The following is a 24001-nucleotide window of genomic DNA, read 5'->3' as shown; positions in this document are numbered from 1 at the left end:
TGACTCTTGCGCCCGGAGTGCGGGGAGGTGAGTAGGGGGTCCGGCGGAACTTCGCGGGAGACCGGACGCTGCCCGGGCCAGGCACCCGGCGAGCACCCCACCCAGCGAGGGCCAGGCCCGCCGCGGACGCCGAGCCTGCGCCGTCCCCTCCGGAGTCCCAGCGCGGGCGCAGCCGGCTGTGCTTCCTCCTACCCCTAAGCCTCCGACCGAGCCTAGGGCCGTCTCTCCGGCTTGCACGGCGCCATCGCCGCTTTAAGGGGAAGAGGACGGGAAGGGGGCGGGGGAGCGGGGGGCGGGGAGTGGCGGCGGAGGAGGGGGAGGGGGATCCCCCTCGCTCCCACGTGGTGCGGGCGCCTGTGAATCGCGCCCGCCGGAGGGTCTCACAGCGAAATACAAAAGCAGCTGGGAAGCGGCGGCGAGGCGAGTTCCCAGCGCCGCACAGAGCCCCGCAGCGCCCGGCGGCCGCCATGGGGCTGAGGCGCCCGAAGCCCCGGAGCCAACGAGCGGCCCGGCCCACCTCGCCGCCGGGACCTGGGCGCCCCGGCTCGGCTTGAAGCGGCGGCGGCGGCGGTGGCGGTGGCGGCGGCACCGGCGCGGCCGCAGGAGCATGGGCAGGAGGATGCGGGGCGCCGCCGCCACCGCGGGGCTCTGGCTGCTGGCGCTGGGCTCGCTGCTGGCGCTCTGGGGCGGGCTCCTGCCGCCGCGGACAGAGCCGCCCGCCTCGGGGCCGCCCGAAGACCGACTCCCGCGCCTCGCAGCCCGGATCGGCGGCCCGGCACCCGCGCCTCGCTTCCCTCTGCCCCCGCCTCTGGCCTGGGACGCCCGCGGCGGCTCCTTGAAAACTTTCCGGGCGCTGCTCACCCTGGCTGCCGGCGCTGACGGCCCGCCCCGGCGGCCCCCGGGCGAGCGCAGGCGGCACGTGCCAGCCGGGCGGTCCTGGCCGGAGGAGGAGAGCGCCGCCGTGCACGGGGGCGTCTTCTGGAGCCGGGGCCTGGAGGAGCAGGTGCCCCGGGGCTTCTCCGAGGCCCAGGCGGCGGCGTGGCTGGAGGCGGCGCGCAGCGCCCGGGTGGTGGCCCTGGAGCGCGGGGGCTGCGGGCGCAGCTCCAACCGACTGGCTCGCTTCGCCGACGGCACCCGCGCCTGCGTGCGCTACGGCATCAACCCCGAGCAGATCCAGGGCGAGGCCCTGTCCTACTACCTGGCGCGCCTGCTGGGCCTCCAGCGCCACGTGCCGCCGCTGGCGCTGGCTCGGGTGGAGGCGCGGGGCGCACAGTGGGCGCAGGTGCACGAGGAGCTGCGCGCGGCTCACTGGACCGAGGGCAGCGTCGTGAGCCTGACGCGCTGGCTGCCCAACCTCACGGACGTGGTGGTGCCCGCGCCCTGGCGCTCGGAGGACGGCCGTCTGCGGCCCCTACGCGGCGCTGGGGGCGAGCTGGCCAACCTCAGCCAGGCGGAGCTGGTGGACCTGGTGCAATGGACAGACTTGATCCTCTTCGACTACCTGACGGCCAACTTCGACAGGCTCGTAAGCAACCTCTTCAGCTTGCAGTGGGACCCGCGCGTCATGCAGCGCGCCACGAGCAACCTGCACCGGGGCCCCGGCGGGGCGCTGGTCTTTCTGGACAACGAGGCGGGCTTGGTGCACGGCTACCGGGTGGCGGGCATGTGGGACAAGTATAACGAGCCGCTGTTGCAGTCCGTGTGCGTGTTCCGCGAGCGGACCGCGCGGCGGGTGCTGGAGCTGCACCGCGGGCAGGACGCGGCGGCCAGGCTGCTGCGCCTCTACCGGCACCACGAGCCTCGCTTCCCCGAGCTGGCCGCGCTCGCCGACCCCCACGCTCAGCTGCTGCAGCGCCGCCTCGACTTCCTCGCCAAGCACATTTTGCACTGTAAGGCCAAGTACGGCCGGCGGCCGGGCACTTAGCGTCACCCGGAGGAGCCGGGAGAGCCGGCACTGGGCTGTGGCTGGTGGGGGAAGGGCCGAAGCCTCGGCCATCGCCTGGGGACCCGCCGGCCAACGCCCAGCCGGCGGCCCGCCGCGAAGGTGTCTCAAACTTCCGCTTCACCCACCTGCCTTTATTTTGCAAGCCCACGCTATTTGCTTTCAAAGTTCTGGACGGGCGAACGCACCGAGGCGGGATGAGCCACGTTCCCTCCACCCAGTTGATAAAAGAATTCTTTCTAAAGCCGGCGCGAGACCCGATCCGAAGAAACTGGCTGCTGAGGTCTGCCCCAGGGGGGCCGTCTCTGTGGGAGATGCACCCCATTCTTGCCCCCCACCCACCACCCGGCCGCTTCCCACCCCACCCCCCGACCCCGGTCCATTTCCGAAAAAGGAAAACTTCCGTTTGAGCCCTTGAGCTAATTCTGCAATTTCCTACGGAACGCGGCGCTGGTGGCCCCCGAGCCCGGCTGTGACATTGGCTGGTGGAGCCCCCTTCTGAGCTCTCCCTTTGTTCCAGAGCCGCGGTGGTGAGATCACTGTTGAGAGCGGGGAACGGCTCCGATAGGACAAAGGGAGCAGGACCTTCAACCGCTGGGACCCGCAGACCCTGTCAATTTGTCTGACTCATTCCTGACCTCCTGTCATTTTAGCCTGAAGCCTCCGATTTCAGGACTGACTGTATGCACTGAATCAAATAATGGATTTCTTCTTCCTCCCCCTCCCAGCCGACCAAAATTTTGACAATGATGATGTTCACACGAAAAAAAAAAAAAATCAGTTTCATGCACTTTACTTTGTTTTTATTTTAATTTTTTATTAAGAAAAACTTTTTTATTTGACAAAATTTGCCTTCTGTATATATATATGTGTGTATAAAGTGTGGTGTAAATATACTAAACAGACTTATATTTCAATAAAAGGGAGTTTAAAATTTAAAAGTTTAACCTCTGTGGCTTTAACTCTTTGGAGTATCTGATACTTTAAGAATACGTTGTAGGCTTTCTCCCTTGCAAATGTGCTTTTAAAACAAAGGATGCTTATCCTCACCAGTCGTGACTACAGAACTTCCAGAATTGAATGGTCAAGAGCAGGCCCACTGTCTCCTGTGCTGGAAATTTGAGTTCAGCCTAGAATGTAGACTAAGGAGGTGGAGAAAAGCCTGGGAGAAAAGTGTTCTATTTCCTGGCAAATAAAACTGATAGGAAGAGATTTCATTGCAGTATATCCCTATATTAATCATTTAACAAATACGACAGAACCAGATGTGCTGACTAAAACAGAACAAATGCCTCCTTTGAAAATTGACTGTGGTGGTCACATGCTGTACATTATTTGCAGCATTATAATCACCAAGCGTCACAGTGTGTAGCGTTAAGAAGCTGAGCACATATTGCAAACAGGTAGAGAAAGCCATACATTAATTCATCTCTTTAATCTGGCAAAGACTCCATTGCATTCAGGAGATCATCATCTCCAACATCTGGACTCATGCAAAGTTCTTAAAGAAGTGGCGCTGTTGTCCAGGGACCAACTGCCTGACGCCCTAAGAGCAGGAGGCATTGTGAGACCAGGAAGGTGCACAGTTCTTCCTGTGACATTTGGACTCTCACTGTCAGAAGACTTAGAACTTTAAAAATGGCTTTGGGGTCTTTGGCCCGTGGCCCGTGACAGGGGACAAGATTTGCTTTTGTTTATTTTAAAGCCCCTTGGTGTTACATTTGGGCATTTGTTATCTGGGCCCAGGGATCTTGCCTGTTCATGGTGTTTCCTGACTTCTAATTCAAAGCTACTTGAGGTTACAATTTTGGTCTTTTTTTTTTTTTTTTTTTGGAATTTGACTTGCATTTGTAAACCTAGGGTTTTATAGACTCACAAAGCTATTAAATCTCTGTGGGTTCTTTGTCTCACTGTGAATTGCAAGGTAGTGTGTAATTTAACTATTTAATGTCATCCGTATGTTTTTCCTGCCTTAGGCTAAGCCAAATCTTAACTAGGAAAAACAAAAACACAGTCCATAAACTATTTGTGGTGGAAGTCAAATTTTTTTTTGCAGTACAACCCCAGAATGTACTGATAATAGCAACTATATGCTTTTTCAAGACCCCTGATAATTACACCTTTCAAAAATAGCATTTTCCCTATCTGATAGCTAATAATGATGAGATCTGCTGCCGACATTAATGGTGGCCACCTCAAGAACAGGTAATAGATTCTACATCTTGCATGTTCCTTGAGGAAAACAATGAGCAAAAGGAAGCTGGAAGTTTCACCGTTTGCACAGGAAATGCACCGTGCCTCCCATCTGACTCCAGCACTGGTGAGTTCTGGGCCGGCAGCATTCTCAGCATTCCTCCTAAACTTCAGTTCTAAGCCCAGACTTGAACAGAGTTAACCCAGAGCAAGGCGCTGAGCTTCATTTAAATGACTTTGCTCAGATTCTTTAGTGAACCATATCTGCCTGTTTGAGGGGAGAAGAGGAAAAAAGTTTAATTACATGGTGGAGTTGTTAAGGGAACCGAGACTTAATTACAGAGACCTCGCTTTAACTGTTGCTATTCCTCGTGGATAACCGGTAGGCTGTGGAATGGAAAGATCAATTAAAGTCTTGCCATGGTCAGTAAATGCTGCTAGGGACAAATCATTTTTCAAATGAAAAAAAAAAAAAAGTTTCAGGCATGATTTGCAGAAAGTAATGAGTTCTGCAGGCAAACTGTCTTCTGAATTCTGCCCCTCACCTATTTACCTTCAGCAAGTCCTTGAATTTAGTTCCCTCATCTGTGAAATGGAGATTCGATCAGAGTATTGTGGGATTTAAATGTTAACATATAAAACATACAGGCACATAATAGGTACTTCCAAAAAAAAATCTCATTTCTTATTCCTCCTTTAAAGAGGAAAAAAGCCTTTGCATTTCTTATACTTCAGTAGAATTCTACTAATTTTGATCATCGAAACCATAGCTAGGGAGAGGTGTTTGACCTAGGAGCTGAGGCACCAGTTGAAACGAGTGGATGTCTGCATCTCCTATCAGAATGCCTGGATTCAAGTCCTGGCTCCACTGGCCCCTGATTCCAGCTTGCTACCAATGCAGACCCTGGGAGGTCGTGGTGAGGGCTCCAGAGACTGAGTGCCCACCACCCATACGGACCACACGGATGGAGTCCCTGGCTACTGGTTTTGGCCTAGGCATCATGGGTATTTATAGAGTGAGTCAGCAGATGAGCGCTCTCTCTCCCTCTCTATTTCTCAAATGAAATCAGCATTAAAAGAAAAAAAAAAAATCCCCAAATCTAGCTGTTTCCAAGGCCAGGATCTTTTTTTTTATTGTGCTAATCAATTAATTCAAGAAATTGTTTCTTAAGCACCTGCTAGCACTATGCAAGGCACTGGTTCATAAAGCCAAGGTCACAGCTTGATCTCCACGTGGATTTGAGTGAGTGGTTTCAAGACCAAAGCAGACCCTGTGCTCCAAAGCAGCTATACTACAAATATATGAGGGCAATTTAAAAAAAAAAAAAAAGAACACAAAAAAGTAGATGGCTCATTGCAAATCTATCACCACTTCTGGAAAGCATCAAAAAGTGATGAATCTTTGCGGGAGCAATCCTCTTCCCAATGCCTTCTGCCAAGAGAAAGTAGGCAGTTGACCTTTTCTCCCTGGATTCCACTGTTGATTAATTCACTCTGTCAATGACATAGTTCTAAACTCTATTAAGCATACTCACCCTCCTGTCTTTGAATCAGGGAGAAAAACACATTATTTTAACACATCTCAACATTTCTCATCCTTCTGCCTACAACTGCGGGTAGGAGAGTCCTCTAAGGCCCAGAAGTTGATTATGTGGATTAAATGAGTAAATATTTACAATGCTCTCCGAGTAGTGCCTGGCACATAGTAAATACAATACATGTGTTTATTTATTGGTAGGGTAGATCATTTTTCTACGTCAAAACCAGAGGCACCCGGAGTCGTTCAGAATCCCGCTCTGTCTCTGCCGTCATAGAACACATCTACATGCTTCTGTTGTGGCTCGGGGAAACCAACTAGGGTGCATGAGCCTGGCAGAATTACCTTGGAGCTCCCAGGTATCAGCTGGCTGTCTCATCTCTGAGACTGCCCTCTATGTCAGTTGTCATATATACCGCTCTCTCTTTCACCAGGAGGCTGTAATTCTATTTCTCATGTGGCCCATCAGCTCCAGGGAGCAATGAGCTGCAGAATTTTGCACCTGCTGAGTGACCGTGAGCGATCCATCGTCATGGATCATCCAAGCCTGGGCACTGGTTATTTGCTCTCCATGCACCTGTCCCCTTCCCACTGATCCACGGATGTCGTGTGGTAGGAGGTGATAGGAATGCTGGAGAAGGAAGAGAGGAGCAAGCTCAGGTAGGGAATGCTCCAGAAGAACTAGAATGCCAGCTCCCTTGGGATGACAGCACAGGGATTGACAGCCTCCCTTCAGGACATTCTGATCATTGGCGTCCAGCAGTAGGGACAGTGGGAATCAGGAGCTCCAGGCTTCTTCTGACTCACAATAAGACACAGATTTTACATTGCTACCCGGACCACACACACACACACACACATCATACAACAGAAGCAGCATTTTACAAAACACTATGTATAACATATTTTTTCTCTTTTATTTAATTGTATTCTGTTCCACCGCCTCCTCTGCTTCCTATTGCTTTTGTGACCCTCTGAATTGATTTCATAACTCCTCAGTGGAGCACAACCTGTACCATGCAAAACTCTAGATCAGGTGTTCAGTAAGCTCCCTTCCAGCTTTGAGATTCTAGGGAAAGTCCTTTTATAACCAGTTTACCACCTACTACAGTTTTTTTCCCAAGGGGAATACAGGATCTAATTGTGTGTACCTTTTACAAACAAAATATTGAAGTGCACTGTTTCAAAAGGTAATTGGAAGAACCACTCAGAATTTTACATAAGGTCTTTTTAAAAAATACTTATAAAAAAATCCTGAAATGTGGGAAGTAATTTTCAGCGTGTCTCAACCGTGTGTAAGCAAATAATATTTTGTAATAAAGCAAAATCCTTTGCATCTCTGCCTGAGTTGTGCCCAAAGATGACTCCAGAGGACAGTTCCTTTCGTGTGTATTCATAAAGATCAGATGTAAGAGTCATAATTTTTTAATGTGACTGTTTTACCAGCTTCTTTTTCTGTGTCCTGCTGTGGGGGAAGCTGCATTAATAAACTATGTCTCAATACTGCCTCGCTGGAATTTTTTTCTCCGCAGGACTCCACCAAATATAGCAAAGGAATGCTCATTTTATTTATCTTTTCAACTTTATTTCCACTTTGAATATGTCTTCGTGGCACTTTTGAAATTTTTTGTTCAATGGCATGTTAATGTTTTTAGGAGAATGGAGAACTGAGTGTCCACTGAGCAACAAGAAAAAAAGAACTCTTTTCCCTCTTTCTTACATGCCATATGGTGCCTTTTATGGTTTTAACAGTTACTGTACACCATATCTAGAAAAACTGGTACTTTATAGAGCTGGCATTTCTCCAGTACCAACGAACAGAGTTTTACTTTGCTGAGAAATTGCGAGTTAATAATAGAGATGTGTCACCTTTAATTCAATGGGCCTTTGTCATTCGTTTGTTTCTGTTTCCACCTTCCTTGCAATGACACTTTTTTAATGTTCATTAAAGATCTTGCCCCCATCCCACAAATCTCCTGGAGAGCAAGGCATGTAGAGAATGACACAATCAGGATCATTGTTTTTTTGAGTTGTGTTAAAATATATGTAACATCCACATTGCTCTTTTATTCGTATTTACATGTACAATTCAGTGGCATTAAGTAAAACAACCTTGTGCAACCACACCATGGTTTCCAAACTTCATCACCCCTTTAAAAGCTCTTGTAACCATTAAATAATAACCTCTCTGAGAGCAGGGTTGTGGCCCAGTGGGTTAAGCCACAGCCTGTGACACCAGCAGCCCGTAGGACTGCCAGGTGGAGTCCGGCTGCCCCACGTCAGATCCAGCTCCCAGCTAATGGCCTGAGAAGGCAGCCAAAGATGGCCCAAGTCCTTGGGCCCCTGCTGTCCAAGTAGGAGACTGTTCTGTCAGGGACCATGCAGTAGGTGGCCTTACCTCTTGGTAATAGAAAAACCTGGCGTGTCAGATAAAATGTACTATAAGCCATGCGCCTGTAACCGCCCTGCCCCCCTCCCTAATCTTGTAGAAGCCATGCGCCTGTAACTGCCCTACCCCCCTTCCCTAATCTTGTAGCTTCCCGTAACAGGGCCCCTTCCCGTAATAGGGCCCCGCGGGTTTTTCTTGATTGCGTCAGCACTGCAGTAGCGAAGACAAGCCCTTCCTCTTTCCCATGCCTCAATGATATATAGTGAGCAGTTCAAAAAATAAAGTTGCAGCTTGATCAGCACTTGTCTTGCTGCCATCCTTGTGTCTCCTGCCCCTCTCATTTCTCCTTCTAGGTACTCGACCCCAGTTGCTGTCCCGCGGGTCGGGACATCTGGCGCCCAACGTGGGGCTCGAGTGTGGCCCTTGGGGCTCGAAGTGCCTGTAAGATTGGAGAAACGCCGCCTTCCAGGAGGAAAACTTGGATCCAAGTGATTGTGCGACCAGCTCGGAACTGCCCACCCGAGATCATCAGCATCGGTCGACGCTGAGGAGCGAAGACGGCGCAAGGTAAGTGACAGCCATGGGGCAGGCATTATCGTCACGGGAAATGTTCATTAAAAGCCTCAAAGATACTCTCAAGACACGAGGAGTTCGGGTTAAAAAGAAAGATTTAAAAGTGTTTTTTGATCATATAGAAAGACTGTGTCCCTGGTTTCCCAAGGAAGGCACAATCGACGAGGTTAAGTGGAATAGAGTTGGAAGTTGTCTAAAAGATTTCCATGAGACTTTTGGCCCTGCCAAGGTGCCTATTACCATCTTTTCATATTGGAATCTAATTAATGATATTATAAAAACCCGGCATACAGATAAAGCTGTCGACGCCCTGGTGAGGGAAGGCGAGGAGACGCTACGGCGATGCTCCCAACCCCCCTCTAGATGCCCTTCTGTCATTCTAGATATGCCCCCTGTTTCTGATAATGGCACCCCAGATGACCCCCCAGATGTGATCGAGGAGCCCACCCCTTCCCTCTCCAACAAGACGGGCCAATTATATCCTGTTATTCGAGACCGGTCAGCCTTTGAAGAGAGAGAGGAGACTGCCCATAGTGCCCCAGATCCCCCTAAACCCCCGCCATATAATCCTCACCTACCCCTTACCGTTTGCGCCCCCTCCTTCCACGATCTTAACCCACCTATACCTGACTTGTCGGCTCTGCGGCAGTCACTTCAAGCCAGGCGGGAGCACATCCAGCTCCTTAAAGAACTAAGAACCCTCGATGATGAGCTCCGCCATCTCGCCTTGGAACGACCCCTTCCACGATCTAAGCAAAATAACACCAAGCCCAAAACCCAACCCCTTCTGGCTTTCCCTGTAACCAGGAGACAAGCCCAAGGCCAGTCCGACCCTACCACTGATGGGGAAGATGAGGATGAGGATAATTCACCCCACCAACATGAGGAAGACAGTGAGGATCCGGGGTCAGAGGGAGAGGATCAGGCCCCCCATCAGGGACCGGGAGATGGACAACCGTCATCTTACAAAAGGCTTAGTCTCAAATTTATTAAAAAACTTAAAACAGCTTGCACCCAATACGGCCCCACCGCCCCGTACACTCAGGCCTTATTAGAAAACCAAAAAACCCGCTGGTTCACGCCTAATGATTGGGATTTTCTTGCCCGAGCCACTCTCAGCGGGGGTGATTACGTCCTGTGGAGGGCTGATTATGTTCAAATTTGTAAAGAGTTAGCTCAACAAAACCTTACTAAAGTCTCATCAAAACATTGGACCCTCAAAAAACTTTTGGGAGATCCCCCGTATAACTCCAATAATTTACAAGCCCAATTCCCTACTGGGTTACTAACACAAATTAGCACTGCCGGCATGGGGGCATGGAGAAAACTCCCTCAGAGAGGAGCGGTCACCGCCTCTTTAGCTAAAGTTCAACAAGGGCCCGACGAGCCTTATAGTGATTTCGTTTCGCGCCTTAATATGGCAGCTGAGAGACTCGTCGGCCCGGGAGAGAGTGGAAGCGCGTTCGTTACACACCTTGCCTTTGAAAACGCCAATCCAGTTTGTAAGGACGTTCTTCGGCCTCATAAACATAAAAATGACCTTTCAGAATTCGTGAGGCTCTGCGCTGGCGTGGGATCAGCCCACGCTATGGGTCTGGCTATCGGAGCTGCATTTAAATCGGCTCACAACCCCTCCGCAAAAACCTCCACTTGCTATGCTTGTAAACAGCCTGGACATTTTGCCCGTGATTGTCCCACTGCCTCATCAACCAGGCCTATGGCACAAAATATAACCCCATCCCCTCCAGGTAGGCCACTTCCTTCCACCCTGTGCCCTCGATGCCATAGGGGTTATCACTGGGCAAATGAATGTAGGTCAAAGACTAATTCTTCAGGCCAGCCCCTCCCTCCTAGGCTGCCGGGAAACTCCCAGAGGGGCCAGCCCCTGGCCCCAAATTATCCAAGGACAAACCCTGGGGCGATACGGTTTGTCCCTCCTCAGGCCCAAGCCCAACAACAAGTTCCTCAAATGCCTCAACAATTACTTCCCTCCAACGAGCAACCCCAGGTAGCGCAGGACTGGACCTCTGTGCCGCCTCCGATACAATATTAGATTCCACCCAGGGCCCACAAATTATCCCTACAGGGGTGTGGGGCCCTCTGCCTTCGGGTACCTGTGCTCTTATTCTTGGTAGAGCATCAGCCACCTTTAAGGGCATTCAAGTTTTTCCTGGCATTATTGACGGTGATTTTACCGGACAAATAAAGATTCTAGCAGCCGCTATTAACGGAGTGGCTGCCGTTCCACAGGGCACCCGCCTAGCACAACTAATTCTTATGCCTTTAATTACTAAAAATACATCCTCAATTTCCTCCAGGCCCCGAGGCATTACCCCTTTGGGCTCCTCGGATGCCTATTGGGTCCAGCCAATCACAAAAAATAGACCTACACTAACCCTTACTATTGAAGGAAAGGATTTTAAGGGCATTCTAGATACGGGGGCGAATGCCACGGTCATATCTCAAGATCATTGGCCCACCCACTGGCCGCTGACCGCATCTTTTACTGACTTACAAGGTATAGGCCAATCTAATAACCCCCAAGTCAGCTCAAAGGTATTACACTGGAAGGATAGTGAAGGCAATCAGGGCACTGTAACTCCTTTTGTATTACCAGGCCTTCCTGTTAACCTGTGGGGACGTGACATTCTCTCCCAAATGGAAGTTATCCTGTGCAGCCCTAGTAACGTGGTCACACAACAAATGCTACGCATGGATTATGTGCCTGGCACGGGACTTGGAAAAACAAGACAGGGCATAACTCAACCCATTACAACTCCCTCTAAAACAGATAAACACGGGCTCGGATATTCGGATTTTTAGCAACGGCCACTGGCCTTCCTGTACCCCATGCAGATAAAATCACATGGAATACTCAAACTCCTGTTTGGGTGGACCAGTGGCCGCTTACTCAAGAAAAACTAAATGCCGCTACAGCGCTTGTACAGGAGCAGCTCGAGGCTGGACACTTAGAGCCTTCTAATTCTCCCTGGAATACACCCATTTTTGTCATAAAGAAAAAATCTGGCAAATGGCGCCTTTTACAGGACTTGCGTGCCGTTAATAAGGTCATGGCACCCATGGGTGCCCTCCAACCTGGCATCCCCACCCCTGTAGCCATTCCAAATGGTTATTTTAAAATAATTATAGATCTTAAGGATTGCTTTTTTACTATTCCTTTACACCCTGATGACCGTCCTTTCTTCGCCTTTAGCCTTCCCCGGGTTAACTTCCAGGGACCAATGCAAAGATTTCAATGGAAGGTCTTACCCCAAGGAATGGCCAATAGCCCCACCCTTTGTCAAAAATTTGTGGCACAAGCAGTAGACCCAATTCGTTTACGCTGGCCACATCTTTATATTTTACATTATATGGATGATATTCTATTGGCAGCCCAAAATAAATCAAACCTACTTCGTTGCTTCACGGACCTTACTAAAACCCTTCTCGCCCTTGGTTTACAAATTGCCCCTGATAAGGTTCAGTTACAAGACCCCTTTACCTATTTAGGCTTAAAATTACAACAAAACGAGGTTTTCGTGCCTCGCATCCAGTTTCGCTTAGACTGCCTCCATACCCTTAACGACTTTCAAAAACTTTTAGGAGATATTCAGTGGCTCAGGCCCTATATAAAGGTCCCTAACAACACTCTCTTGCCCCTTTACGACATCCTTCGAGGAAACTCAGATCCCTCTTCCCCCCGTGAACTCACCCCGGCTGCGAGAGAGGCGTTAAACCAAGTAACACAAGCCATCAGCCAACAATTTGTCTCTCAAATTTCGTATACCCTCCCTTTAACTTTTATTGTCTTAGCCACGCCACACACGCCCACTGGAGTGTTTTGGCAAAAGGCCCTCACACCTGGTAAAAAGGGTCAACCTCTTTTCTGGGTCCATCTCCCCACCTCCTCGTCTAAGGTAATTTCTGTATACTCTTCCCAAACCACTTCATTAATCATTAAGGCTCGCTCCCTTTCCCGCCAGTATTTTGGAAAGGATCCCGATATAATAATAGTGCCATATACTCAAGAACAGACCCAGTTCCTTCTTCAAACATCTGACGACTGGGGAATAGCCATGTCAGGCTTTATGGGGATTCTTGACAATCACCTCCCTGATGACCCGGTACTACAGTTTGCCCAGTCCTATTCCTTCATTTTCCCAAAAATTACAAAAAGTAACCCCATTCCAAAGGCTGTCACGGTGTTTACAGATGGATCTTCCAATGGGATGGCCGCCTTCGTGGCAAATAACCGTTCTCATGTATTTAAAACATCTTATCAGTCAACTCAGTTGGTTGAACTGTATGCCGTACTTCAAGTCTTTACACAATTTTTCGATCAGCCTGTAAATATCTTTACTGATAGTGCATATGTGGCTCAATCTATCCCGTTACTCGAAACTTCCCCTTTTCTTAAGACAACTTCTAACGCTACGCCCTTATTTGCACAAATTCAAAAGTTAATTCACAAGAGACAACAGCCTTTCTACTTGGGACATATCAGGGCACACACAAACCTACCAGGGCCACTATCAGAAGGTAACGCCCAGGCAGATGCAGCTACGAGGCTTGCCTTCCCCATAATTATGGGATCAGTACAAGAAGCTCAAAAATTACATAAGTTACATCACCTAAATGCTCAATCCCTCCGTTTACTTTGTAAGATTTCACGAGATCAGGCTCGTGAAATAGTAAAACAATGTCCCACATGCATCACAAGCCTCCCTGTACCGCATTTAGGAGTCAATCCGCGTGGTCTTCTCCCTAATCAGTTGTGGCAAATGGATGTCACGCATTTCCCAGAATTTGGCAAATTAAAGTATCTCCATGTGTCTATAGACACGTATAGTGGTTTTATCTTTGCTTCCCCCCATTCAGGAGAAGCTGCTAGGGATGTCATCTCACACTTTGTCACTGCCCTTTCTGTCCTGGGAAAACCTGCTAAAATTAAAACAGACAATGGTCCTGCTTATGTCAGCACTAAGTTTAAACAATTCTGTGAAGCGCTCCATGTTAGCCATGCTACAGGCATTCCCTATAACCCACAGGGACAAGGAATAGTTGAGAGAGCCCACCAAACATTAAAAACTTGGCTCACTCGGCTTAAAGCCACTTCCTTCTCTTTTACCTCTCCCCGCGATCGCTTAAATCATGCGCTTTTTGTGACAAATTTTTTAACTTTGGATAATAATGGTCATTCCGCTGCTGACCGTCACTGGCACCCTTCCCCTAATACGGCTCCACCTATGGTGATGTGGCGAGACCCCCTCACCAACAGCTGGCATGGCCCAGATCCAGTACTTATCTGGGGCCGCGGCTCAGCCTGCATCCTGGATCAAAAGCAATCGGCACCCAGATGGCTGCCTAAAAGATTAGTTAAACAAGTTAATTCGTCAAACTCTTCTAATATTAACCCTACACCAGAGCCTACATCTGGCCCTGAGGATATTTTCCCCTTGTGTTTACAGGAATAAAAAGACCCGGCTGGACTCTACTGGGACTCATTACAGGACTCCTTGTTATTGTCGGTATTGTTGCCATTGTTGCTATTTGTGTATCTTATCTTCTCTCTATTCGCTCTTCCCCTACCACATTTCCTGAGGGCTCACTGATTAACCCCTCTGAAGGGCCCTAACAAAATGTCCCTCTTCCTTGCTCTCCTGATAATGGCAATCTACACCATCCATTGGGCTCCACCAGTCTTTGCAGGGTTTGACAACCCTCAGGCCATTCAAAAACTCCTTCAACAGCATAACCCTTGTACCTGCTCGGGGGGCATAACAGTATTACTCCCACAAACATCAACCTCCTATGGATCCCGAGTCCTCAATCGTAAGCCTCATTTTACACATGACTGTGGAGATAAAACTGCATATCGGGCTGCCACAGATTCCAAATGGCAGTGTACTCTCAAACCTAAACTAGACTCTTCCCGCCCTGAGGATCAATGCCCATCAGAATGCAATAGTACTATCCACTACTCTGTGCACTCCTCCTGTTATACTCAGTATCAAACCTGTAATGAGGGGAGTAAACATTTATTGTTTGCCACTATAACAGGAGATCATGGGGGAATATTTGGAGGAGACTTATCGTCTTCACGCCTCAGCTCTCCTCCCTGCCCCCCTAAGGGACAAGTGGCCTGCTGGTACCCTGCAGCCCCTGTGGGAGTGTCTGATGGTGGTGGCCCTCAGGACACACTTACCAGGTTAAAAACACAAAAGATGCTCGAAACCGCATTCGAAAGCCTTTATCCTTCTCTCCAATACCACCCTCTGGCTAACATCCGATCTCGAGAAATGGAAGGCTTAGATGCCAACACCGCCGATATCCTCACCGAGTCCCATAAATTACTTAATATCTCTAACCCCTCCCTTGCAAACAGCTGTTGGCTCTGTCTGCGCCAGGGACCCCCCCTTCCTCTTGCCGTATTTTTACCGCTTAATAGTACCTCTATGTTTAATGATTCCTCTAACGCTCAGCCTATACATCCCTTTCCTGTTCTTCCTTACCCAGCTGAAAACATCACTTGCCTTTATAAACCTCCCCTTAATAATTCCTTTAATATTGATGTAGGCCTCGCTCCCTTTTGTACAGATAATGAAACAATAGATTTCCCTCTTTACGCCCCCAATTCCACCGTATTTGTATGCAAGGATAATTTAGCCTATACTGTCCTACCAGCAAATTGGAGCGGTAATTGCGCACATGCTACGCTTTTCCCCAATATTGAAATCATTTCGGGAGATACCCCTGTTCCCATCCCCTCCTTTGATTATATTGCGGGGCGACCGAAACGAGCTGTTCAATTTATTCCTTTAATAGCTACATTGGGAATCTCCTCAGCGATGGTTACAGGTTCAACAGGACTAGGAATTGCGGTCCACAAATATAGACAATTGTCCCAACAGCTTATTAATGATGTACAAACCCTATCCACCACCATTCAGGACCTTCAGGATCAAATTGACTCCCTAGCGGAAGTCGTTCTCCAAAACCGTAGAGGCTTAGACTTGCTTACTGCCGAACAGGGAGGTATTTGTTTGGCTTTACAGGAAACATGCTGCTTCTACGCCAACAAGTCCGGCATTGTTCGTGATAAAATCAAAACACTTCAAGAAGACCTGGAACGTCGTCGACGTGCCCTGGCTGAAAACCCCTTCTGGACTGGATGGAATGGACTGCTTCCCTATTTGTTGCCACTTCTAGGCCCCTTTGCTGGAATACTTATTATACTATCTGTAGGTCCTTGTCTCTTCAATAGACTCGTGGCCTTCATCAAACAACAAGTAGACAATTTGGCAGCCAGGCCAATTCAAATACATTACCAGAGTCTAGCCATGCAAGATCCCATGGAAACTTATCATCCCCTCTCCGGCCAATAAAGTATAGCCAATAAGGTCACGGTCCTTTCAACAGCTAACCTTCCCCCGTTCATTGCTGTCCAGTCGGGAGCCCAGGAAGGGCCCCAGGCCTATCAATAAAATGAGCAGTAAGCCAATGACGGGCACCTTCCCGTACCCACACCCGCCTAAGACAGGAGTCCTTGGGGACTGGCAAGGATATCCAGCGACGGGTAAGAGGTGTTAGGGTTTCGGGTCGATTCCTAAGACAGGCACTGCTCGTTCGTCAAACTTGGCCTAAACCACAGCTATCCTTCTTAAATTGATAAAGAAGGGGGATATGTCAGGGACCATGCAGTAGGTGGCCTTACCTCTTGGTAATAGAAAAACCTGGCGTGTCAGATAAAATGTACTATAAGCCATGCGCCTGTAACCGCCCTGCCCCCCTCCCTAATCTTGTAGAAGCCATGCGCCTGTAACTGCCCTACCCCCCTTCCCTAATCTTGTAGCTTCCCGTAACAGGGCCCCTTCCCGTAATAGGGCCCCGCGGGTTTTTCTTGATTGCGTCAGCACTGCAGTAGCGAAGACAAGCCCTTCCTCTTTCCCATGCCTCAATGATATATAGTGAGCAGTTCAAAAAATAAAGTTGCAGCTTGATCAGCACTTGTCTTGCTGCCATCCTTGTGTCTCCTGCCCCTCTCATTTCTCCTTCTAGGTACTCGACCCCAGTTGCTGTCCCGCGGGTCGGGACACTGTTCCTGGTTTTGGCCTGGCCCAGCCTCTGCCATTGTGGCCATTTGGGGAGTAAACCAGTGGATCGAAGATCCATCTGTCTGTCTGTCTCTCTCGCTCCCTTGCCCTGCCCTCCCGTCTCTCCCTCTTTCTGACTTTCAAATAAATAGATATATCTTTAAAAAAAAAAATCTCCATTTCCCCTACCTCCAGTAGTCTCTAATCTACTTTCTGTCTCTATTGCCTACTCTACATAATTCACGCAAATGGCATCATACAGTTTGACCCTTTGTGTCTAACTTCTTCTACCTTGACATTGGTCATGGAGGCAAACCCAATGGCGGTAAGCCAATACTGTTTGGGAACCGGCAGACCTGCATTTGCACTGAGTTCACCACTAATAGCCCTGTTTAGACCAATTGACGTACTCCTGTTTCCCTCATCTGGAAAAGCGATACAAAGGCTACAGACTCTCTAGAGAGCCTTTCAACTCTAAAAAGATGATGTGTGTTTATGTTCAGCCACTACACACATGACTTCCACCCGTAGTTTCCAGTTTCCTTCCCCTGCTTGTAGCTTCCACGACTTTCTCCGTGCCTCCGAAGAAGTCACAAGCCATACTCTAAGCACTGTGTCCTTGAGGATTTGCCTTCATGGAGCTTAGAGTCTAGCGCGGAAGATGGGACATTATCTAGCAGGCTCGAACTGGGATAAATGCTGTCTGGGCTAGAGGACATTTCCACGGGATCCATCACACAGGTCTCTGTGAGCTCCTCTACAGGGATGGCTTACAAGCTGACCTTGTCATTATATTTGTATTTGAGGGGAAGTCTTGAAGAAAAAGAAGTATAAAAAGAGAGAGATTTTCACAATAGTCCCCTGAACGACCTGAAGAGGTTCTGCTGAAAGGAGTCCGGGGAAGCTTCTCTTGGAGGGCTGGGGAGAGCAGGGGCGAGACCTGAGCTTTTCCAGCAAGGCTCTTAGCTGCTTTCTGCAATACGACATACGCTTCAATACAGATCTCTCTTGTATCTCACTAGTTTTCTCTCCAAGCTCTAAACTGCTGTTTAATTCGTCACTAAAGTTTTGCTTTCTTTTTCTTGTCTGTTTAAATTCCATGATTCCATCATCCTGAGGAAGTACTTGGGAACGGTATGGTAGGAATTAATATCATGAGGAAATTGAGTCTGCCAAAAATATAAAGACCTACTTTGTGATGAACACATACTAATAAACAGCACCTTTTGTTAGGCATATTTTTCCTTTTTAAAAAAATATTTATTTTATTTATGCAAAAGGTAGAGTTACAGAGAAAGAGGGAGAGATGCGGAAAGAGTTCTTCCATCCACTGGTTTACTCCCCAAATGGCCGCAACAGCTGGGGCTGGGCCAGGCTGAAGCCAGGAATCTGAAACTCCGTCTGGGTCTCCCATATGGGTGGCATGGGCCCAAATGCCTAGCATCTTCCACTGCTTTCCCAGGCACATCATCAGGGAGCTGGATCAGAAGTGGAGAAACCTGGACTCGAAACGGCGTCCCATAAGGGATGCCAGTATCACAGGGATACCACTGTGCCACAATGCTGGCCCCCTTCAAAACTCCTTTGATTAAAGCCCCCTGACTAAAACCTGGCACCAGTATTTCAGTTGGAAACTACTTCAAATTTTGATGCATTCCAGATTTCATCAATTATTTATACTCTTAGGCATTTTACAGAGTTATTATGAGGATTAGCAATCAGAGCTCAAAATTCACTATTTCTTTTACAGGTTTAAGAACCAAGGCTCAAAAGGGTTAAGTAAACTTCACCTTTGGCTTGCAGAAGCAAGGCTATGGCTTGAAGATAAATCTGTCTAGTGCCAGCATAGGTTATGCTTTTCTCCCTTGTCATCCGTTCTTTCTTTCTCTCTCTCTCTGTCTCATGTGTCTTTTTTAATTGTCTTTTTTCCCCTCCACAATCTTCTCCGTGTCTTTGGTGTCCTGTAATTTCATTATGATGTCTTCAGACAAGAAGGGGGTCTCCAAAAAGTTCATGGAAAATATGTATTATGAAAAAACTCTACATAGGTTTTAAAAAACTTTTTTGCAGCAAAAATAAATGTATATTTTCACCCTCAAATCTTCCAAGACATCATATGGATTTATCTGTTGTTTGGGGTTTTTTTTGGTGGGAAAATTTTATCTCATAAATCTAAGAATTCATTTTTTGTTGTTGTTGTTTCAATGTGGGCAAATTCTTAATCATTATCTCTTCAATTATTTTCTCTTTCTTATTCTCTCCCTTCTAAGACTATCATTGGGCATATACTAGATCATTTTTCTATTCTCGATGGCCCAACCTTTCTCATTTTTTCTTATTTTTTAAAAAATTTATTTACTTAATTGAAAGGCAGAGTTACAGAGAGGCAGAGGCAGAGAGAGAGAGAGGTCAGTCTTCTATCTGCCGGTTCACTCCCCAGGTGGCTGCAATGGCTGGAGCTGGGCCAATCTGAAGCCAGAAGCCAGGACACGATTCCAGGTCTCCCACATGGGTGCAGAGGTCCAAGGACTCGGGCCATCCTCTGCTGCTTTCCCAGGCCATAGCAGAGAGCTGGATCAGAAATGGCACAGCTGGGACTCGAACCGGCGTTCACATGGGATGCTGGCACTGCAGGCGATGGCTTTATCTACTATATCACAGCACTGGCCCCTCTTGTGTTTTCCACCTCTGTATCTTCCGTGCTGCTCTCTGGGTACTCAGATCTCTCTTGTATTTCACTAGTTTCTCTCCAAGCATCCAAACTGCTGTTTAATTCATCACTAAAGTTTTGCTTTCTTTTGCTTGTCTGTTTAAATTCCATGACTTTATTCCCAAAAGTCCTACTGTGTTCTTAGTAATTTTCTTATCTTGTCTTCTTCCTTCCTCAAGTGATGACTTTTTTAAACTACTCAATCATTTAAAAGTATACATGTGTGATGGGTTAATGTGTGTTCAGTTTCCAACTCCAGCTCTCTGCTCACTCTAGCTTCTTGCTAATGCTGACCCTGGGGAGGCAACAGTGATGGGAGACTCAGACTGAGTTCCCAGCCCCTGGTTTCAGCCTTGGCCACTGAAGGCATTGGGGAGTGAAACTGTCTGTCTCTATCTCCCTTCCTCCCTCCCTCTCAAATAGAAACAGTTTTTAAGGTGTACATCTGATTACTCTAGTATCTGAGGTTCTGGCATGGTCTACCCTTCTTGTGTGTATGTGTCCTTTTGTACAGAAATTACAGATCTTTAAATATGGGATGCGGGCATTGCAGGCAGCAGCTCTACCCATTAGGCCACAACGCCAGTCCCAGGGATATGATTGTATTAAAATGATTTGTTACTTATCAAATTCAAAGTTAACTAGACATCTTGGGAGCAAGCATTTGGTGCAGCAGTTTAGACACCTTCATCCATATCGGAGTCTCTGCCATCAAGTCCTTGCTCCACTTCTGATCCAGATTCCTGCTAATGCTCACCTTGGGAAGGAGCAGATGGTGACTCAAGTACTTGGGTCCCTGCCACCACGCAGGAGACCCAGACAGAGTTCTCAGCTCCTGGCTTCAGCTTGGCCCAGCTCCAGCTGTGGCTGGTGTTTGGGGAGTGAACCAGTGGATGGGGACATCTCTCCCTCTCTCCTGCTCTCTCTCCCACTTTTGGACTAATAAATATTATTTTTAAAAAAAAAAAAACAGGCCGGCGCCGTGGCTCAACAGGCTAATCCTCCGCCTTGCGGCGCCGGCACACCGGGTTCTAGTCCCGGTCGGGGCACCGATCCTGTCCCGGTTGCCCCTCTTCCAGACCAGCTCTCTGCTGTGGCCAGGGAGTGCAGTGGAGGATAGCCCAAGTGTTTGGGCTCTGCACCCCATGGGAGACCAGGATAAGCACCTGGCTCCTGCCATCGGAACAGCGCGGTGCGCCGGCCGCAGCGCGCTACCGCGGCGGCCATTGGAGGGTGAACCAACGGCAAAAGGAAGACCTTTATCTCTGTCTCTCTCTCTCTCACTGTCCACTCTGCCTGTCAAAAATAAAAAAAAAAAAAAATTAAAAAAAAAATAAAAAAAAAAAAAAAAAAAAAGAAATAATAAAAAAAAAAAAAACAAAGTTAACTAAGCATCCTGTTTCGTTTGGCTTGGCTTGGCTTGGCTTGGCTCTGCTTTCTTAAATATGGCAACCTGACTCGTGGAGGTTTTGTATTTTGTGACTGAGGATTATAAACTCGTGTTCAGGCAGGATTTTATCAGTAAGATTCCCTTTTGTTTCGGTTGAAGATGCTTTCCAAGATGGTTTCATTTCCTTGTGTGAGACACCTCAGGGATAAAGCCAGAACTGGCTCCTTTTTATATTAATCATTTTGTCTGGATGTTGAAGGCCTAGCAGGTAGGGTAAATATAAATAACAAATGAGCGAGGAGAGGCGGAATCTTCCTGGAGATTTTTGTTTTATCCCGACTAGAGTTCAGCCCAAGACAAGCAATCTCCTCTCACATCTCCCTTTGCTGGAAGGATGGAGTTTTCCTTTGAGAGTCCTGACGCTATGGGGGGGGGGGGGTCTTGAAAACTCCAACGTTCCCTCCAGCTGGAGCACATTAAACCGGATCTGCTTACTCAGACCAGATACACACACACAAATATCAGGGTGTCCCAGGTGTCGGTTCACACTTAGCACTCTGCTTTTGGTTCTCTTTGTTTTGGACCCCTGGGGGTTTTCCTTACATTTTTGTGAGCCCAGCTATGCATTTAAAAAGATGTTTGTTCTATTTTATAAAACATTTATAGATGTTTTACAGAGACGAGGTTTTTTGGGTCATGTCTTCCGCCTTATTGCTAGAAACAAAGTCCACCTGAGCGCTTTCTAAGACCTATGATCAAATCCTGTTCGCGATAAGCTGGCCCTCACCTGAGGATTAGGTGCCCTATTTGGTTATTCAGAGAGATTTCCCCACAGTGGAGACAATTACTTTAATAGGATTTGACCTGAAGTAATCCGTGAAACAAGTGACCCAAGAGTCAATAACAAATTCTGTTCTGTATGCCAGTAGCAAGTTGAAGACATCAGCCTGGAAAATGATTAAAAGGAATGAGAAAAGGGAAAGGTGAGAAACCAGAGGAAAGGAGAGGGATTGTTAGAAATCATCACATGTGGTGGAGAGGCAAGGGGGCAGCCTTTGCCTCCACTGCCCTTCAGTCAGCATCGGAACCCGCAAAACGATGCCGCGTTGCAGGGAAAAGAGCCGGGGCCCCTGCAGGTTACATGTAGGATTAAAGAAAGGTCAAGTAACTCCAGGGAAAATTGCTTTTCATTTACGGGCAGCTTCCTGCCTCCGCCACAGCTCCCAACTCTCCAAAGTGCAGCCGTCCCCACTTGATCCTTGGCTCCTGGACACCGAAGGCCACACTCTGCCAACCTTTCAAAGAAAACAAAGCTCTTGCCATCATCCGCGAAGCTCAACTTTGCATTTCTAGAGGCAGCACATTGGGTTTCATCATTTAATGAGCCCGTCTCTAGTGACCTATTAGCAAAATCAAAAATGCTAATGAAAGAAGAGGTTAAGTATCTTTGACTTCTGAAGGCATTAAGCTAATAAAAGATGTCCAAAATGTTGCTGCACATCTCTCCTGTCATCCACCTGTTTGTAGCTGGAACCCATCCAAGCTCTCCCTTTAATATCCCGCTTATGACCCAACTCCACATAAAGTGTGTGTCTTATCTGATACCATGATCCTGGATGCATGACTCATGCCATAAAAATTATTGTAATGACTCCGGACTTAGCCATTCAGAAATTGACACTCCATGTGAAGTCCTGTTGGGTTCTTTTCAAGTGCTTACTCATGATCCAGGTATGTGCTACATGTATGGATATTTATGTTGGTTTTTAGACTGTTGAAATACTTCCAGCTCAGTTGTCCACTGTCCTGAGTCACGAGTGTATCTGTCCCACTTTCCCAACCATCCCAGTCTCCTTCCTGAAAAAAAAAAAAAATCCTCTGTACTTTCCTATGATCCAGCAACTAGCGGGGTTAACACCTGGCACAGCAGGAGGTCTCTTGGACCAGTGCCCCAGGACTAAGACCAATACATAAGCTCTGATTTCTCCTTATATAATTTGCATAGCAACCACTGGTATACACTATCCTAGTCCTTATCTTTGATTTCCTTGCATTATTCAAAACCTTCATTTATTTGGCAAACTGATATTTTTGCATCTATTCATGGCACAAATATTTTCTGGGTCGGGTACTGGGTTAGGTGGCAGCGATAGGTCAGTTAACTGGAGAGATGTGGTTTCTGATCTTCTGGAGAGCCTCGGAGAAGAGCTAGACATTAAGCAAATCATTACTCTAATAACTGCGATGACAGGCAAATACATGTCCCTGTGAGAGTGCTAATAGGGGACAACCTGATGTTGCAGGTTGAAGGATGTGGCATTTAAACAGAGACCAGAGCAGTGAGCAGAAGTCAGCCAGTATAGAGGGGGGAAAGAAGGAGTGGAGAGCATGTCAATCAGCAGGACTTTGCATGTTTGAGAGACCAAGGGAAGGAGTTTACTGTTGAGAAATTCAAGAATGCCGGTGTGACTGGCAAATGTGGTCTGGGGGTGGGTGGGGAATTGCAGAATTTATGGCTGTAGAGGTAAGCAGGTACCTACTAAGAGCCAAGCACAGAAGGCAGGATATGGATAGCACAGGGCCCCAGTTCCTTAGGAAGGCACTGAGCATGCTGAGAAAGGGCTGGATTCTACAGGAAGACTTAGGGTACAGAAAGGAGTGGCAGCACAGACAGATTGAGTGGCTTCTTTCGTACCCATTTTCAGCAAATTCAAAGGGGTTAAATAGTAAAATACTGTGTTTATTAATCCCATCCCTAGGCACCAACATGGTCTGTGCTGCTGTCACAGTTCTACAGAAGCTCACTTGTAGGCCTCCCTCCCATGACCCATTCCAAAGGTCTTCGGGAGCTTGCTGCTGACTCTTCCCTGCATCAGACTTTTAGGAGAGTTTTCAAAAGAAAAGCCACAGCAGCCTGCTGTTACAGGGAAATCGTCCAGATAGTGTCAAAGAAACGAGGCCATCATCTACAGAGCTGTTAAACAGGAAAAAAAGCAACAAGAAGGAAAGAATGAAACCAGATAAAACTACCTTTGCAAAATTGATCACAATGCGACTGAAAGAAAAAGAAATGCAAGCTAGAAAGGCACGCCAAGGCCCAGCAGTAGGTGCTGACAGGTTTACAAAAGACTTTTCATGGGAGCCTAGTCAGAGTCCTGAAGAAATCCACAGGGC

The 24001-nt window shown here is 48.0% G+C and overlaps 1 protein-coding gene across 1 annotated transcript; it reads left to right on the top strand.

Moving 5' to 3' along the window:
- Positions 1-607: 607 nt before the first annotated feature.
- On the top strand, positions 608-2314 carry FJX1 (four-jointed box kinase 1). Its single transcript, XM_062198036.1, has one exon. It carries the CDS (start codon positions 608-610, stop codon positions 1922-1924), a length of 1317 nt encoding a protein of 438 aa, XP_062054020.1. The 3' UTR covers positions 1925-2314.
- Positions 2315-24001: the final 21687 nt, after the last annotated feature.

Source organism: Lepus europaeus, chromosome 7, assembly GCF_033115175.1.
Source record: "Lepus europaeus isolate LE1 chromosome 7, mLepTim1.pri, whole genome shotgun sequence".
NCBI lineage: Eukaryota > Metazoa > Chordata > Mammalia > Lagomorpha > Leporidae > Lepus > Lepus europaeus.
Note: the sequence above shows the minus strand (reverse complement) of the source record. Positions and strands in the feature narration are given on the sequence as shown.

Bases quoted from the DNA above. Each gene is read 5' to 3' on its own strand.
- FJX1 (XM_062198036.1), top strand. From the start codon at position 608: ATGGGCAGGAGGATGCGGGGCGCCGCCGCCACCGCGGGGCTCTGGCTG.